General features: G+C 41.5%; 1 protein-coding gene across 1 annotated transcript; it reads right to left on the bottom strand.

Moving 5' to 3' along the window:
* Nucleotides 1-4160: 4160 nt before the first annotated feature.
* Nucleotides 4161-17441, bottom strand: LOC139443365 (N-acetylgalactosaminyltransferase 7-like). Its single transcript, XM_071224352.1, has 13 exons — nucleotides 17304-17441; nucleotides 16402-16570; nucleotides 15501-15681; nucleotides 14393-14519; nucleotides 13593-13759; nucleotides 12897-13104; nucleotides 10915-11088; nucleotides 10596-10713; nucleotides 9997-10125; nucleotides 7570-7785; nucleotides 6253-6336; nucleotides 5933-6064; nucleotides 4161-4450 (listed from the first exon to the last, which is right to left on the bottom strand). The coding sequence occupies exons 2-13, from the start codon at nucleotides 16537-16539 to the stop codon at nucleotides 4301-4303; spliced, it is 1824 nt and encodes a 607-aa protein (XP_071080453.1). The 5' UTR covers nucleotides 16540-16570; nucleotides 17304-17441; the 3' UTR covers nucleotides 4161-4300.
* Between the last annotated feature and the right edge of the window lie 128 nt (nucleotides 17442-17569).

Here is a 17569-nt window from a genome sequence, read left to right as displayed (position 1 = left end):
TAGAATAGGTCTTCAGCAACCCATGCTTGATGTAAAAGGCGACAATGCTTTTCGTAAGAGGTTACTTACATGATAGGCTGGCCAGGCTCGCTGACTTGGTTGATGCATGTCATCGTATCCGAATTGCGTTGATCGATGCTCATGATAGCAATCACCGGATTGTCTGGTCAAGACTTGATTGTTTGTAGCCCGCCGTCATATAGCTGCCGAGTGCGGCGTTAAAAAACAAACAAACAAACATTCTGAACATTGAGTTTCTACAGCAGAGGTGATGACGTGCTTTCTGGTTTGATCAGTTCTCTTACACACGGAGTGCCAGAGACTGTTTACTGATTACAACGGTCCAGAATACATCACCCCTCCCCTGGAGGTCCACCGACAATGTGGTCGTCATGGTGAGAACATTCCAGCATCCCAACGTAAGAGCTGGCTTCTTGAGTTTCTTCATTCTTTAACATCTTGCCTGGGACAAGGTGTTCTCTCCGCGGGTCAGACTGGTCAGAGCCTTAAGCCTGGCAGCTCCTTGTTGCCCTACTCTACGCCAGTCAGGGTAGGCGTATCAGTGGTTGACTTCAAGGGGTTTTGCTTTCACTGTGAGTTACCCATGCAACAGACTCTGGATTTCCCTTAGCCTTTCCCGTTGATGGGGTCAGCCACGGGATTTGGAATGAAAGTTTTCCTACTCCTAGAAGAACAAAGGCTGACGAGACCCCTCTGCTCGAAGCATCTGGATTTGAGGTACCGCTGTCCCAAACCCCTCCAGAGCTTTAACAGTCTTGGTCAGGTTAGTAAAGGTTGTTACCCGTAAAAATCCGGATTAGAATAGGTCTTAAGCAGCCATTGCTCGTCGTAAGAGGCGACTGACGGGATCGGATGGTCAGGCATGCTGACTTGGATGATGCATGTAATCGTATATCAATACGTAGATCGATGCTCATGATGTCAACCTGACTGGATTGTCTGATCCAAACTCGATTATTTACAGATCGTCGTCATGTAGCTGAAATGCTGCTGAGTTTTGGCGTTAAAAAACAAACAAACAAACAAAACTATTCAGATGTCAGCTACTATTCAACTTGTTAGTTGTTAGCTCCAGATGTTAGTCCAGAGGGAGATTTAGATGAATATAAAGTTTGACAGTGAGAGTTCGAGTATCTCTAAGAGTGAATTCAAAAAGTCAACGCCAGAGAATAGTCAACCTCGAAAATTTGTATTTTCGTATTACTGTTGAAAAAAAAATGATTGACTGAAGGAGGTCCTTTTTAGACACTATTACCAACTCTCAACTACACTTCGATCTCTTGTACACATGGCACAAGCTGACACTGTTTATACTTTTGGCATTAACAGTTGTGCAGCTTTCGTACTCAAAGGAACACTGATCACAGGTTACGGACGTTTCAGCAATCCCGGTAAAACGTACCACTGAACTTATCCTCTAAAACTATATTGATACATAATACATGTATATTTCTTGCATGGTTTTGAGGTATAGGTGTCCCAGTGATTGAAGGCAAGGCAAATCACAGAACTGAAGGGGCTTAGCATTGTTTGTTTGTTGCTTAACGCCACACGTATTAACATTACTGCTATGTGAGGGGCTTAGCTGAAATGCCTGCGCGCATACAAATTGAAAACATGTCAGCATCAAATGTTGAGATGTGTTTGTGTGCATTGTTTCCAACGCATATTTGGCTGACGAGGCTGGTAACCTATGATAGCATATCATTTTACTGTGTCTAAAACTAAGCGTTCCCTTTTCATCAGTATATGCGTCAAACAATGTGTTTCCGAACTCCAAGGTTTTTATTCACCCATGTCGACATTCATTTAGTTTACTTGAAAACATTTAATTCGAGCTTCGATGTTTAAAACTTCTTAAAGGAAATATTTCCAATTTCAGACATGGTTCGCTCAATAAGACGATGGAGAACGACGGTGATCTTAGGCGCCCTCTTTTTCGTTTGTTTTCGGATATCACAAAACTACTTTAATGTGGACGAGCTCCACTCCAACAGCAAAGACGATTCATTCCCTGAGGTATAGTGCTCATTCGTTTAATATTTCTGTGGTGATCTGGTTCACTGTTCAGAAGAAGAATTTGAAGTTCAGGTTACCCTGGGACAAGTAAATTACAATACATTGCTTATGGCATATGTTGGAATTCTGATATTTGGCCACGCTATTCATATACCTGGAAAGGTTATTTATCTTGATGGTTTGTTTGTTTGTTTATGTGACGGCGATCTGTTAATAATCTAGTCTGAATCAGATTGGTATAATGAGCAATGATCCATGCGCCATTCATTATTTATTCTTCCTGAGGTGGTTTATTGTGCGAAAAACACCGACCACGAGTCGTTTATTTCTTAAATATGATCTACAAACATTTCAAGAAGGTTAAACCTTTTATCATTACAGTAAACTACGGTTATAACGAACACGCTTATAACGAACTGACGGATATAACGAACTTACTTTTTGATCCCGACTATTTGCTGTAGTTATGCTGTATATATGGTTATAACGAACTACGGTTATAACGAACTAAAATTAGTAGTCCCGATGTCGATCACTGGATTGTCTGGTCCAGGCGATTATTCGATTATTTACATATCAACGTCATATAGCTGGAATATTGCTAACAGCGGCTTTAAAAAACAAACAACAAACAACCTACAAAACGTGACAGACATGGTCAGTCAGAGAGACGGGCCCCTAATCATTGACAGAAGCGGACGGCTAGAACGACTGGTCGTGGCGTCGGCCAACGCTTTCGCCTCACCAACGACAACGTCGACGATAAGGAATCGCCGTCCAACTTCCTGCCTGTGTACAAGTGACAGGGCATGTCAACGCAACGCGAACATTGGCAACTCGGTCCCAGTGTGCGTTCTGTCACGTGAATACTATCAACATGACCCTTACGACCGTAATTCCCCATTAACAATAAACATGGCTGCTGCCTTCCTAAACTTTCACCCCTGAGTTTATTCTTCCGTCGTCCCATTGAGCCACCATCCTAGGCAACACGTGCTGATGGACACTATGGTGCCTCGGGACAACTGTGATGCCTCTAGACAACGTCTTCACTATTTCTGAATAGTGTTTCAAAGCTACTTCTTCACATTATTAAAGAGTACCTAGTGATCTTTGCATATATAATGAGAAGTGACAAAAAAGTAACTGATCAATCATGTTATCAAGGAAACAGTTATTCATTGAGCCTAAATATTTTTCATAATTTTGAAATAACATCTTGCAACAATGTATTTTGCATATCTGTTTTATTTAACAGACTAAAGCCTGATTACTTGTTTCAAGCATTTTATGGGGCAATTTATTACTTCCGATAAACCCACATCAGAATATCAAAATGACCGTCCCATAGTAGGTATGCTATTTGTATTAACTAAAACGGCCACGGGTGGCCCAGTCGTCTAAGGCGCCGCGATTCGCTGTGCAGAGTTGCGTTCCTTGGGCACGCCAGAAACCTATGATTGTGGGTTCGAATCCCGGTTCGTCCCAAATATAGTTTCTAGGTTTGTCAGCACCATACCCGTGCTCGTAGGTTTCACCGAAGTGGTAAACGTCTGAGACCTGCATCACTTTGGTCTTTCCCCTCAAATTAAGCTGACACGCCGCGGTATAACTGGAATACTGTTAAAAGCGGCGTTAAACCCAACTCACTCACTCACTCACTATTAACTAAAGAACGCTCGAAACCCATCCTTTCCTTTATTGAAATTGTCAACAACAAACCTTTAAGTTAAAACGAGAGGGAATATTTATGGATTTGTGGACGTTTTTTAAGGTATTCGAGTATGCTTTTCAGAAGAACTTCCTATGTATTTTTTATTTTCATTGAGACACCACTCTAAAACTCTATAATTTGAAGCTAACTAGGTAACTAGAGCCTGTTTAGACAGAAGACGAAGCCCAGTGTTTCCCGTCGCACGTACACAAATATCGTACTAAATCATTGGATTCACATAGATGGCTGTCTCGGTGATATGATTGCCGCACAGTGCTGATTGGTAGACATCAACAAACTTGACAAATCCTTGACACACACACACACACACACACACACACACACACACACACACACACACACACAAACACACATATAAAGTAGTAGTTACAAAATACAACTCTGTCTAACTTTCCTCAGAGGTTTCTTATAGAGCCTGTACAAAATACGTAAGAAAACCAAATATATTCGTATCACTCTTATGTTTCCTCTGTAAATAGCCTTCGCGAGAACTTTACACATGAAGGGAGCACCTTGGGACACTTGTCACGTGTTGTTCTTCCAGGAATAGTATGTCTCAACTGTCCATTTCTGGTCCATACTGGTTTGATCACATGGCTCCAACACGACATCCCCGGATGTAGATGACCCCTTTATGCAAAGGTCTTTCTCCGTGTGTCGAATTTGGTACGTGTCCTGAAAGAGTGAACAGTGGGAAGTAAGATGGTGTTTATTTTAAAAGATCAGATAAGGTGGTCGGATCACGGGACCCGCTATATTGGCGCTGAACATGTGGTTGAGCATGTTCATATCAAATTTGACCTAAGTACCCTACTTTGCTGTCTGGGTCTAGCCCTCTGTTCACGGGGAGTATTAGCAGGGCGTGAGAACATTTCACAGATGACATCCGAACCTGGTAACTTGCTGACGGGGTAACATTTTGTCGTGTGGGCAAGGTATACGAATTCGGATCATGTCTGTGGTTCGAATCTCTCCCCGGGACTCGTACATTGTATATCCGCTACATCAGCTTAGAATTAATGAGTGTTATTGAATGAGTAGTATGTTTAGCGTCGGGGTCAAAACGAAACTAGGGTGCAGGGTATTTATCTCAACAATATTATACAGGTAATCGCGGATGAGAACCGATTTGGAAAAGAATACTAAGCAGTAGTTAACGATACATGAAACATGTTACTTTTGTTAACGAAACATGAAACACGTTACTTTTGTTAATGAAACATGTAACTTTTGTTAACGAAACACGAAACAAGTTATTTTTGTTAACGAAACATGAAACATGTTACTTTTGTTAACGAAACATAAAACATGTTACTTTGTTACCAAAACATGAAACATGTTACTTTTGTTAACGAAACATGAAACATGTTACTTCTGTTAACGAAACATGAAACGTGTTACTTCTGTTAACGAAACATAAAACATGTTACTTTTGTTAACGAAATATGAAACGTGTTACTTTTGTTAACGAAACATAAAACATGTTACTTTTGTTAACGAAACATGAAACGTGTTACTTTTGTTAACGAAACATGAAACATGTTACTTTTGTTAACGAAACATGAGACTTGTTACTTTGTTTTTTATGATACGACCCTCAGAATATCCCGCTGTGAGTCGAGTGGAGCACTCGCCTTTGTATCACGATAACGACATTATGTTGATCGGGTGACTGTAACACATCTATAGTAATTATGAACATAATTCTGGATGGCCACCACTCAGTCATGACAGGTGTTCGAGCTGAGGTGTGGCATAGCGCTCTGGCGACCCCGATATTTTGTTAGTTCACTACCAGATTTCCCCATAGTGAGCGAGTGAGTTGTGTTTAACACCGCTTTGAACGATTTTCCCATAGATTCCGGGGCATAAAAAGGTCCCTTGTAGGCACAACGTGGTGCCAAAGTGGTTATACAATCAATGTGTGTCAACATTCACTGATGGCCTTGGTCAGGCACATGTATGCGTTCAACCATTGTTCTTTTCCTCCATGTACCGTAACAGTGCTGGTTGCGGCGTAAAATAATATTCACCATAAATCAGATTGTTTAACTCAGGCCATTTGCACCTTACTCTGGCATTAACCCCATCCTCTAACTCACGCATACAAACTGGTCTCTCTTACCATCTAAACATGCAATACCCAGTCTTACATACCTGAATCCAGTTCCATGGTTCATTATCAGGCCCTGCGCAGTGCCTGAACTTCAGAGTTATTGTCTTTTGTACTCTCGCTGCTATACAGTCTTCACCTAAAGCTATTTGTCCTTTTGTATTCCGACGAAAGATCTTAAAAAGATAAAATTCAGAGATCTTGTAAAAAAAACTTAGATAAAGTTGGTTGTATTTCTGCTTTGCTCTGCTGATCCCGAAAACCAACGCGACGGAAATACGGGAAGTAACCTTTGGAGTTTAACATTGACCCATGAAACACACAAAATAATATGTATTGATCATATTACAATAACACACAGTACCTCGTCAGCTCGACCGTCACATGTTGTCACTTTCACAGATCTGTTATATTTCCACAGACAACTGTTTGTCCCCTTAAGGCGTATCTAAACATAGAGAAAATAAAACTCAAAAATAGCAACTCCCTTGCTAAGATGTCACAAAAACAATCTCCATGCAGAGGAGATAAAACCATCTCCATACAAAGAAAGTAACACAATACTCCACTGTACACAGACAGACCTATCTGAATATACAGAAAGTTATACCATGCCCCACTGTACACTGACTGATCTATCTGGATATACAGAAAGTTATACCATGCCCCACTGTACACTGACTGATCTATCTGGATATACAGAAAGTTATACCATGCCCCACTGTACACTGACTGATCCATCTGGATATACTGAAAGTTACACCATGCCCCAACGTACACTGACTGATCTATCTGGATATACAGAAAGTTACACCATGCCCCACTGTACACTGACTGATCTATCTGGATATACAGAAAGTTGTACCATGCCCCACTGTACACTGACTGATCTATCTGGATATACAGAAATTGATACCATGCCCCACTGTATATTGACTGATCCATCTGGATACACAGAAAGTAATACCATGCCCCACTGTACACTGACTGATCTATCTGGATATACAGAAAGTTGTACCATGCCCCAATATACACTGACTGATCTATCTGGATATACTGAAAGTAATACCATGCCCCACTGTACACTGACTGATCTATCTGGATATACAGAAAGTTATACCATGCCCCACTGTACACTGACTGATCCATCTGGATATACTGAAAGTTACACCATGCCCCACTGTACACTGACTGATCTATCTGGATATACAGAAAGTTATACCATGCCCCACTGTACACTGACTGATCCATCTGGATATACTGAAAGTTACACCATGCCCCAACGTACACTGACTGATCTATCTGGATATACAGAAAGTTACACCATACCCCACTGTACACTGACTGATCTATCTGGATATACAGAAAGTTACACCATGCCCCACTGTACACTGACTGATCTATCTGGATATACAGAAAGTTATACCATGCCCCATTGTACACTGACTGATCTATCTGGATATACAGAAAGTCATACCATGCCCCACTGTACACTGACTGATCTATCTGGATATACAGAAAGTTATACCATGCCCCATTGTACACTGACTGATCTATCTGGATATACAGAAAGTTATACCATGCCCCAATGTACACTGACTGATCTATCTGGATATACAGAAAGTTATACCATGCCCCAATGTACACTGACTGATCTATCTGGATATACAGAAAGTTATACCATGCCCCACTGTATATTCGGTAGAAGTTGCGGGAAGTACATCAACATGTCAGGGGCGATATTCTCCATGTACCACTTGAAGCTTTTGCAGCCGAGTTTCCGTCTCAGCTCCCACTGGTCAGACACGTCAACGTGATACCCCCGTAAGTCAGGTTCCCGAATGTAAAAGTTTTCCTTGTATTCATCCATCCAACCCTCCGCAACTCGGAGATAATTCTGGAAAGTAACAAGGAGCACATTTATTAATCAATTTTAGTATTATCATATTACATAGAGAATCTCACCCGAGTGTCTTTTGACATTAAATATATCAACACGAGTTGATAAAAGTGGAAACATTCCGAGGCTTGCCGAGGATTTTTGCCACTTTTATCAACGAGTGTTGATATATTTGATATCAAAAGACACTCGGGTGAGATTTTATTTATCACCCAACATCTTTCTTTCAATTTTTCAATTTGTAGACAGTTAGCAGTGTCTTCAGTGTAAAATGTACTGCAAACAGCTTCAGTAGCAGAGCCATTAGTCATTTGATTGTGACGTCATGGTAACCAGTGACGTCACAATGGTCTGCAAACCATTATGATGTATTTTCATTGCAGTGATATCTACAGTTTAGATATCGCTTGATCTCCTCCAAGCGATATCTCCTGTGGGAGCCAGTTTTGGATGATAAATTACATATTACAACTATGGGGAGCAGTTGACTTTCAGCTCTAAATGAAAGATGAATATTGCAATATATGGGATGTTTAATGAGTATTTTCATTTACAGATTAAAATAAAATATGCCGCAAAGAGGATTTGGGTGATCCTGGCACAGTTAGGCTTGTTAGGCTCATCATCAGCTCAGGGCCCTTGCCCCCTCTACAGACAGCGAATGAGACTTCTTCCAGGAAGCGCTGCTTGTGAAGACTCCCCAACACTGCAGCCTTCACCATTACCCAGATTGTCAGAAGGGCTTGTAGCAAACCCGGATACTCTCCCAATGTCAGTCAACAGATTGGGAGGTACCAAACCTAAAGTACCGAGAACAATGGGGAGTCGGACAACTTGGTACTTGTGATGCAAGCGTGACTTTGAGAAAGCGAGGTCTGCATATCTGCCATGTTTTTCCTCAATCTTGTCAACCACATTGGTGTCAAAGGGGACAGAACATTCAATAATATAAATGATTTCATTGGATTTATCCCAAAGGACAAGATCGGGTTTATTGGTCTGGATATGTCTGAGGCTGTATACGGGTCAATTCCAAAGGATTTTGTATTTATCATTTTCCATGACGCCCTCTACATATTCAGGGTAGTACCATGGATGGACCTCAGTGTGAAAACCACAAGCATAGCGAAGACGATAAAAAAAGGATGATCGAGGCACCCCATTATGTCGCTTAAGATACTGTTTCTGTGCCAAAGCTGGTCATCGACTCACAATGTGTTGGACAGTCTCATTAAATTCATTACATAATCTACATTTCATATTGACATTTTGATTCAAAATCACACATTGGCGGTTTCGAGTTGGAAGTGACTGGTCCTGAGCAGCAAACAGAAAGCCTTCTGTTTCACTTTTCAGGCCAGACGACTTCATCCAAGCGAAGGACTCTGCAGGATTGCTGATCTTCTCAACACACTGCACATAAACTCGTTCAGAAAGCCTCTCCTTGAAAAACTCGGTAGTAGTAGTAGTAGTAGTAGTAGTAGTAGTAGTAGTAGTAGTAGTAGTAGTAGTATTTTGATGATGATTGACAGCTGAAATTGTATTATTCAACAGCTTTATATACACTTATGTCACCAATATAGAAGGGCCCTGGTTGGGTATACTGTTTATCCTAAAACAATTTAAAAAGCTATCAAATCTTTATCCTAAAAAGAGTAACCAAGTGTCCATGGACAAAACTGCTACGCGTATTACTGAATTACAACTATATATTGTTTATCGCAATCGTGATAAAATCTCGTAAAAGTCTAATAAAACGAGATCTAATAACACAACAACACTATTCAGTTTGATATTTGTAAAACACTAATTGCAGAAATGAAACAAACGCACAACCACCTTTAACGGTATTCGCTTGGGTTTTTTATTCACTGAGCCCCCCAAAAAACTTAATGAAGACCTCAAAATTTACTAACTACAGAACCATCTTTTTGTGGTTCACAGACATTTGGCGAAAAAAAGGAGTGAGTGAGTATGGTTTTGCGCCGCTTTTAGTAATATTCCTGCAATATCACGGCGGGGGACACCAGAAATGTGGGGAATCGAACCCGGGTCGTCGGCGTGGCGGACGAACGCTTTAACCTCCAGGCTAGACCACCACCCCAGGCTTTGAAGTGAATGGACGCTGATAGTTGCTAAGGCTCGGACTTTCGGTCTTTCATCTTAACATTGATGACAGATGGTACCCTTATTTATATTGCTACTTACATGCCGTATTGCGGGTATCTTGATTGTGTCCGTGGCGGCGATGTTGACGCTGTAGGGGATGTAGGGGTGATAGATGTGCCCCACCCTGGAGCACGGCACCCACTCTATCTGACCCCCACACATCCATACCTGGAAGGGTAGATATACCGTCGTCATGAGAGGAAGTACGGAGTGGCACGCGAATGAGTGAGTTGGTTTTATGCCGGGTTTCTTTTTTATAATCACGGAGGGGGGCACCAGAATTGTGCTTTACACATTGTAACCATATGGGGAATCGAACCCAGCCTTTCGGCATAATGGACATGTAAATTACTTATTCAGAAGTAACGTCGCCGCGAATAATAATAATAACAATAACAGTTTAATAATAATAATAATAATAATAATAATAATAATAATAATAATAAAGTGCTATATTCACACACCCCATTCTCAGGTCCCAGGGGAGTATAAACCCATGCTTACTGTGAGACAAAATTGTGCCACTAAAAGTACTGAGCTGTGAATAAAGCGCACGGGCACAAAAAAGGGACGCAACTGTAATACTCCTTACTTAACTGCTTGAATCAAAGGTTATTATCATATCAAAGCATTCTTACCTTGAAAGACAGCTGAAAGTTTTCTCCGCCCCACACCTGAAGACTGGAATCATATCCGCCAAGTTCATGAAAATACTCTCGGTTCATAGCAAAAAGGCCACCTGCGTGCGTTGGAGATCTGCTCGAAACAAGATGTAAAGTAAAACTAACAATAACACCAACAATAATAATAATACAAAATCTCGGACAGCAGGGTAGACAGATTCTTTTTCAAAACTAGCCACAGAATCCACCCGATACCCACTCACGTCAACGTTTACGACAATGTTCATAACAGACAATACCTTGGTCTTAGCAGACAAGATGAATTTAAACTCACTTATGCGGTTCCGTTGAGTACGTCTGTCTGGCTTTCTCCTCAGCTGTTAGTGGTATCTGCTTGTAGTTAAAGCCCCAATCAAACACGCCTTTCTTTTGCCCGAGTAACGGCAATGCATAGTAAAGTAAGTTGGAGTATTGGATGTAGTCTACAGTTGGTAGAGCTAAGGTCTTCCTGAAGCATAATCATACAACATGTACTATAAAGGACAACATTTATTTCTTTAAAACGTTGATTTCTTTCTGCTTTATCGTTTCAAGGAATGAATGACTCCAAATGTCATGAATATATACTGAACTGCCAAAGAAAAGTCACCCCAAGTAACATTGCATGAAAAGTTTATCATTCTAATTTCTGGGTAATTTTTGTCAAAGTTTGTAAAATTTAACATTACCTTGTCCGGAAAATGAAATTTGTTAATAAAATGATCAAGGCAGATGACAATAAAACCGTTCGCCCAAATGCATCACGTCAACGGCCATGGTAACCCGATGCACGCGAGTTCCGTACAAATTGAAATGCACCCCCATTTCTCGCCCTATAGAAATCCACCCAGACCGGATAACATTCATTCGTTATTGAATTGCTACCACATGCCACGATTGACAAGAAATCAGCGACACCAAGCCCTTGGACGATTGTAAGCTGGACAAACCGCCCGGCAAGTAGCCAATGTATTTCAAGTCCACGTAAGGACCATATACAGGCTCCAGCAACGGTACCAGACCACCAACAATACAGATGACCGACCACGTAGTGGAAGACCAAGGGTCACCACCCGACGTCAGGATCGTCAGATTGTGCGACAGCATCTTCAAGATCGCTCGACAGATCATGGGGACACAGCAGCGATACATTAGTGCGGACACCGTGCGTCGACACCTCCACTGTCACAGGCCACACCGAGGAACCATTCTGACACCAGGTCATCGCCGGGGCCGTCTTCAGTGGGCAACACAGCAGTGGAGAAGAGTCCTCTTCTCAGACAAGAGCCGTTACAGATGGCAGAGAGACCATGAGTTTCAGCATGATAACGCCCGTGTCCACACTGCGAGAGCAACAAGATACTTCCTCCAGCAGAATGTCGTCAGAACCATGCAGTGACCTGCCCTCAGTCCCGATTAAATCCCATTGAGCACCTGTGGGACTAGATTCAAAGACGGCTGAATGACGCCCAACCAAGGCCGACAACTGCATCTGAACTGCGTCAGGCGTTCCTCAGAGGGTGGGCTCAAGTGCTTGTGGGCTTCATCAACCGCCTCATCCATTCCATGTATCGACGTTGCACGGCAGTCATCAATGCACATGGCGGACACACGAGATTCGGACTTGTGATGCCATTTTCTCAGAGACTAATGTTCTATTTCACTTTAAGAACATTTGACACTTTATTTTCAACCTTGATGATCAGTTTTGCCAAGTTTCATCTTTTTAATATGGCTCAAAGTATGTTTACAGTGTTTGGACAAATACGATTTCTCATATATCTATCCATGGTGACGTTTCTGTTGCGGTTTAGTATATTTCAAAGTTTTATGTCAGGACTGAAGACTGATACAATCCAAAGTACATTGTGTTTTTTGAGTATCAAAAGTAAAAATATAGTCTATCTAAAAACAATTACACCTTTTTTCATATCTGCTATTACAATACGAAACAGACATTATGAAATTATTTAGGTGTCATGCAAACAGAAAACACATTCAAAACGAAATATTTTTAAAAGATATATCAATAAACATAAGGTTATACAATTTGAAGTCGAGAATCATTATAATACGAGTAACGACAGTCACGAGATTGTGTTGTTTAATGTCATAGTAACGTCAAATAGTGAAACCAGTAAAACAAGCTCAAATTGGGAGTCCTCCGAAATCTGGCCAAGATGACCTATGGGATTGAGGTGGTGGTAGGCTGATGCTGAAACCAAGCATCAAGCATTGCAATGAACTAGGGCAATAAAACATTTTTTCACGACTGACCTGTTGAGAGCTATTCTCTGTAACAGGGGAGGTAACCAATTCACGTTACATTCACAATGTGAGTCCAGTACAACAAAGACATCTCCGGTTGCCTCCCTTGCTCCCCTCATCCGGGCACCTATAAGTCCAAGTCTCTCTTTGTTCCGGTACAATTTGACCAACCCGTTGAAACGCTGGATGTAGGTTTCTAGGGGCGTCTTCAAGTGATCTTAGAATAGAAAAGAGCGGTTTAGCGTATATCAGCAAAGCAGCATATCCTTCAAACATGGAACATAGTTACGGCTTACATAATGATAACACATGGTCGACGCTAAAGATGTGTGTCATGGTTCATGATCAGGAAATGGGTACAAATTGCGAAGACCATTATTTGGTGCACTGATATCCCCCAACCCCATTGCCAGCATGTTATTGTTTATTTGTTGTTTAACGCCGCTCTCAGCAATATCCCAGCTGTATGACGGCGGTCTGTAAATAATCGAGTCTGGACCAGATAATCCAGTGATTGACATCATGAACATCGACCCATGCAGTTGGGATACGATGACAAGCATCAACCAAGTCAGCGAGCCTCTTACGACAAGCATAGTCGCCTCTTACTGCAAGCATAGGTTGCTGAAGGCCTATTCTCCCCCGGATCTTCACAGGTCGCATTTTATAGTAACAAAATAGACCCTACTGAAGGGGAATCTTTACCAACAGTGCTGGCGTCGTCCACAAGGACCACATCTTTCAGGAGTGAGGACGGGGATCTGTTGATGATGCTGTGGACAGTCCTCAGGAGGGTCGTGTTGCCTTCGTTGTAGAATACGACGACCACAGAGGCACTGGGCAGATTGGTCGGGTAGTGCCAGAACTTGCACCTGGAATAGCAAAGGATGGCATTGTGTTGGCATTTTGTCAATGCATACAAGGAACTAGTAAAATAAGAATCAAGAAATCTAGCATTTTTGGAAGACGAGTTCTGATGAGACGACAGGGTGCGAAAATATTGGTAGCCACAGTGACATAGATCCACTTAAAATATAACTCGTGGATTGTTACTCATTTCTATAAAAATGGTTTTTTTTAAGGTTCTGGTTATCAGAATCACATACGTCAGACTGCTGCTATATTCCTTCGTATAAGAAAAAATCCTTTCTGAAAATGTAAGGTTATCGTGTTCAGAATATGCTTTAATATTCCAAAGGAACTGTAACAAATCTTCCCAGGACCCAGGACCATGTAACTCCGATGCGTTTAATAGATCCCTGAAAGCCCATGCTTGTTATTTGAACCCGATACACTGAGGGATATACATCACATATATCACTGGTATGTAAAGCCTGCATACGATTTAGACCTGTTGCGATGATATAGCTTAAACATTAGTGACGCCTCTTTCGACAAGCATAGGTTGCTGAAGACCAGTTCTATCCCGGATCTTCACAGGTTAGATATAATATTAAATGCGTCTGCACCAACTCTGATGGTATAAGAGCCCTCTGTTCACCTACTCTGTGTCTCTTGTGTCAGGAAGAGATCGGTCCAGTGAGATCTTGTCACTCACACTCATGTCACATCCATACTTTTTGATGGACTCTTCGTCATGTGTTTTCACATAAACCCCTCTTCCAAGTTCGCCTGAAATTAAACAAAACACCAATCAGTAACAAGTCTTCAATAGCGTAGTTGATGCACATTTATCGAAAATAACATCAGCCCCAGGACCATGCACTTGTTTGTTGTTTAACGCCGAATTAAGCAATATTCCAGCTATATGACGGCGGTCTGTAAATAATCGAATCTGGACCCGACAATCCAGTGATTGACACTAAGAGCATCAATCCACGCAATTGGGATACGTTGACATTCATCAACCAATCCTGACCAACCGATCCCGTTAGTCGCCTCTTACGACAAACATAGTGTTTGTTTAACGCCGCACTCAGCAATATTCCAGGTATATGACGGCGGTCTGTAAATAATCGCGTTTGGACCAGACAATCCAATGATTGACATCATGATGCATCAACCAAGTCAGTGGGCCTGACCACCCGATCCCGTTAGTCGCCGTTTACGACAAACATAGTCGCCTTTTACGGCAAGCACGGGTGGCTGAAGACCTATTCTACCCCGGACCTTTACGGATCTCTGGCCATGCACATACTGATGTCCTGTTTGAAGTCAATGATATCTGAGGTGTGAGAATGAATTATAAAACAATATATGTTCATACTGCTCTCGGATATGGCACACACAGAGTCAATGTTCTCTGCAATAAATGGGTAGGGCAAACGCCATGGAGGGTGGCAAACTACTTTATTGCTCAAGCTGGTTTGAGGTTGAATGTGTCATTGATAGTGATTCATAAACACATGCTTATGATAAAGTCGAAATCGTACAATGGATTTTGCTTTGAGCAGATATTTACTATGATAATGGAAATGGTTTTGTAGCCTTTATTTACTGACAACGAGCCTCTGATATGCAAATTAACGCACAGCTACGGCACACTTATTGTAACCTTCATTTATAGCTCTATAAAGTCATATGGCTTCAACAAATTTCACACAAAAACACCGGACTAGAGATTTATCAATGTCATATATTTTCAGAACCAACCTGGTCCAGAGCGTACTTCTGTTTTGGGGGGTTCATAATTTCCAAGTTCTCCCTTTTTTAAGACGGCTTCAATGCTGTTCACCCGTGGGATCTCCTTCTGCTCTTTGGGCAGATCCTGCGGAAGGTCGTGATCCTGTTCTTGAGGCTGTTCATGGTGGACAATAGCTTCTTTCACCGGAAGCTAGGTGAAAATAGGACATCTTAGCGGAATCACATATTAATGATGAGTGTAGGAGGTAAGGACTATTAACCATATCACGGCTAGAGCCCCACGAATGGGCTTCGGACGCTGTACCCATATGAGGAACCAATAGCCTACTCGATAGGTCCTTTTACTAATATGTACATATATCTGTATGTTATACAATGCTATCAATGCACTGTGTTATTTTGAACGTTGAAGTTATATCACATCCCAGTAATGCAAACATAGCAATTAGAATATCATTCAATATGTTATGTAAATACTAATTAAAGCAAAGATGTAACAGACATTCCACCTTTCATCAATGAGGACATATCGACACCTGCAAAATCTGTTTCTCATTAAAATATTTTATAATTTTACATTCAATTTATATCATTCTCTTTGTGTATCGGTGTTTCACCTTAATAGTTGATATCCATGTACATTAATTATCGATCCTTGAAGATCCGGGGTAGATTAGGTCTTCAGCAACCCATGCTTGCCGTTTTAGGCGACTATGCTTGTCGTAAACGGCGACTAACGGCATCGGGTGGTCAGGCCCACTGACTTGGTTGATGCATCATGATGTCAATCATTGGATTGTCTGGTCCAGACGCGATTATTTACAGACCGCCGTCATATAGCTGGAATATTGCTGAGTGCGGCGTTAAACAAACAAACAACCAATCATTGATTATCCTTCTGTGCACTTACCATGTGAGGTATGTAATTATCACGATTTTCAAGGTCGTTTAGATTCTTGTTCCCACTTGCCATCAACCATATACCTATAACAAGGCAGGAGACAATGACAACCTTCAGATGGCTTCTCCTCCATAACCATAGCAACATCTGGTACGGCTATCAAATGTTGGTCGCTTGCCTAAAATGACATTCGAATATTTCACATATGAATTGCTTGTTTATATGCGAAGTAAAAAGACACATACATGATATAATAAATATTATGCTGACGTGTTTGTCACGCACATTTGCGTTTACAGTGAAACCTGACACGCCACCTTCCTATGTATAAACACATCCCATACCCTAATCCATTGATCCGGTCATTGGTTAACCCAGACGGTTAGCCTGGGAACTCCACCGACCGTATAAACGGGGTTTCATAGTACACTGAAACAATATAGTGGAATTACAGTAGCTCTATTAACAGAAGACCATCATATTAACAGTCTCCGAATCACTACAATGGCAAGTGTAGGTTTAACCATGTTCTCTCCTCGATACGAGGTGATGATATACAAACGCTGCAATACCGGACACTAGTGTTCACAGTAAAATAATCCGGATTCACAAATGTACTTAGTAAGGAATCATGAGTAATGTAATATCACTCTGTATATGTTTCAGCTTTCAGGAAGCAGTGATCTCCTGGAAGTCGAAGTTACCAAATGATGTGTGTGTGTGTGGGGGGGGGGGGGGGGTCCCGATTAATGCGATGACACTGTAAACGATTTGTGTTTACGCATTAAAATGAGGTGATTAAGTCATGCATAACCTATATTACAATTTTTGAAGATCATTGGTGCAATCAACTTACTACACATTATATCGGGAAAGGTGGAACGTATCCCTTAACCTGAAAGGCTCCTTACCTTTGGAAACCTCCTTTTGAGACCCGACACTACTCCTGTTCAAGTCGAACGTACTCACTATAGATACCTCGACAGCAATGAAGGATTGTGGAACTCATAACGAGTTCGTATATGAGAAAACCAAGAGGAGGGGAACTGTTGCTATCAGCCACTCTGTGCAATGTGTCTTCTTGTACACGCGTGAAGATCAATAGGGTTTATGGTGATGTTGAAGTATTGACAAACAACAGCCGGGCGCCTCAACAAACTCGATGACAATGTGTTGC

Source organism: Haliotis cracherodii, unplaced genomic scaffold, assembly GCF_022045235.1.
Source record: "Haliotis cracherodii isolate W230 unplaced genomic scaffold, xgHalCrac1.p SCAF_5, whole genome shotgun sequence".
In the NCBI taxonomy this organism is placed as follows: Eukaryota; Metazoa; Mollusca; class Gastropoda; order Lepetellida; family Haliotidae; genus Haliotis; species Haliotis cracherodii.
This window is presented reverse-complemented; position numbering and strand designations above follow the sequence as displayed.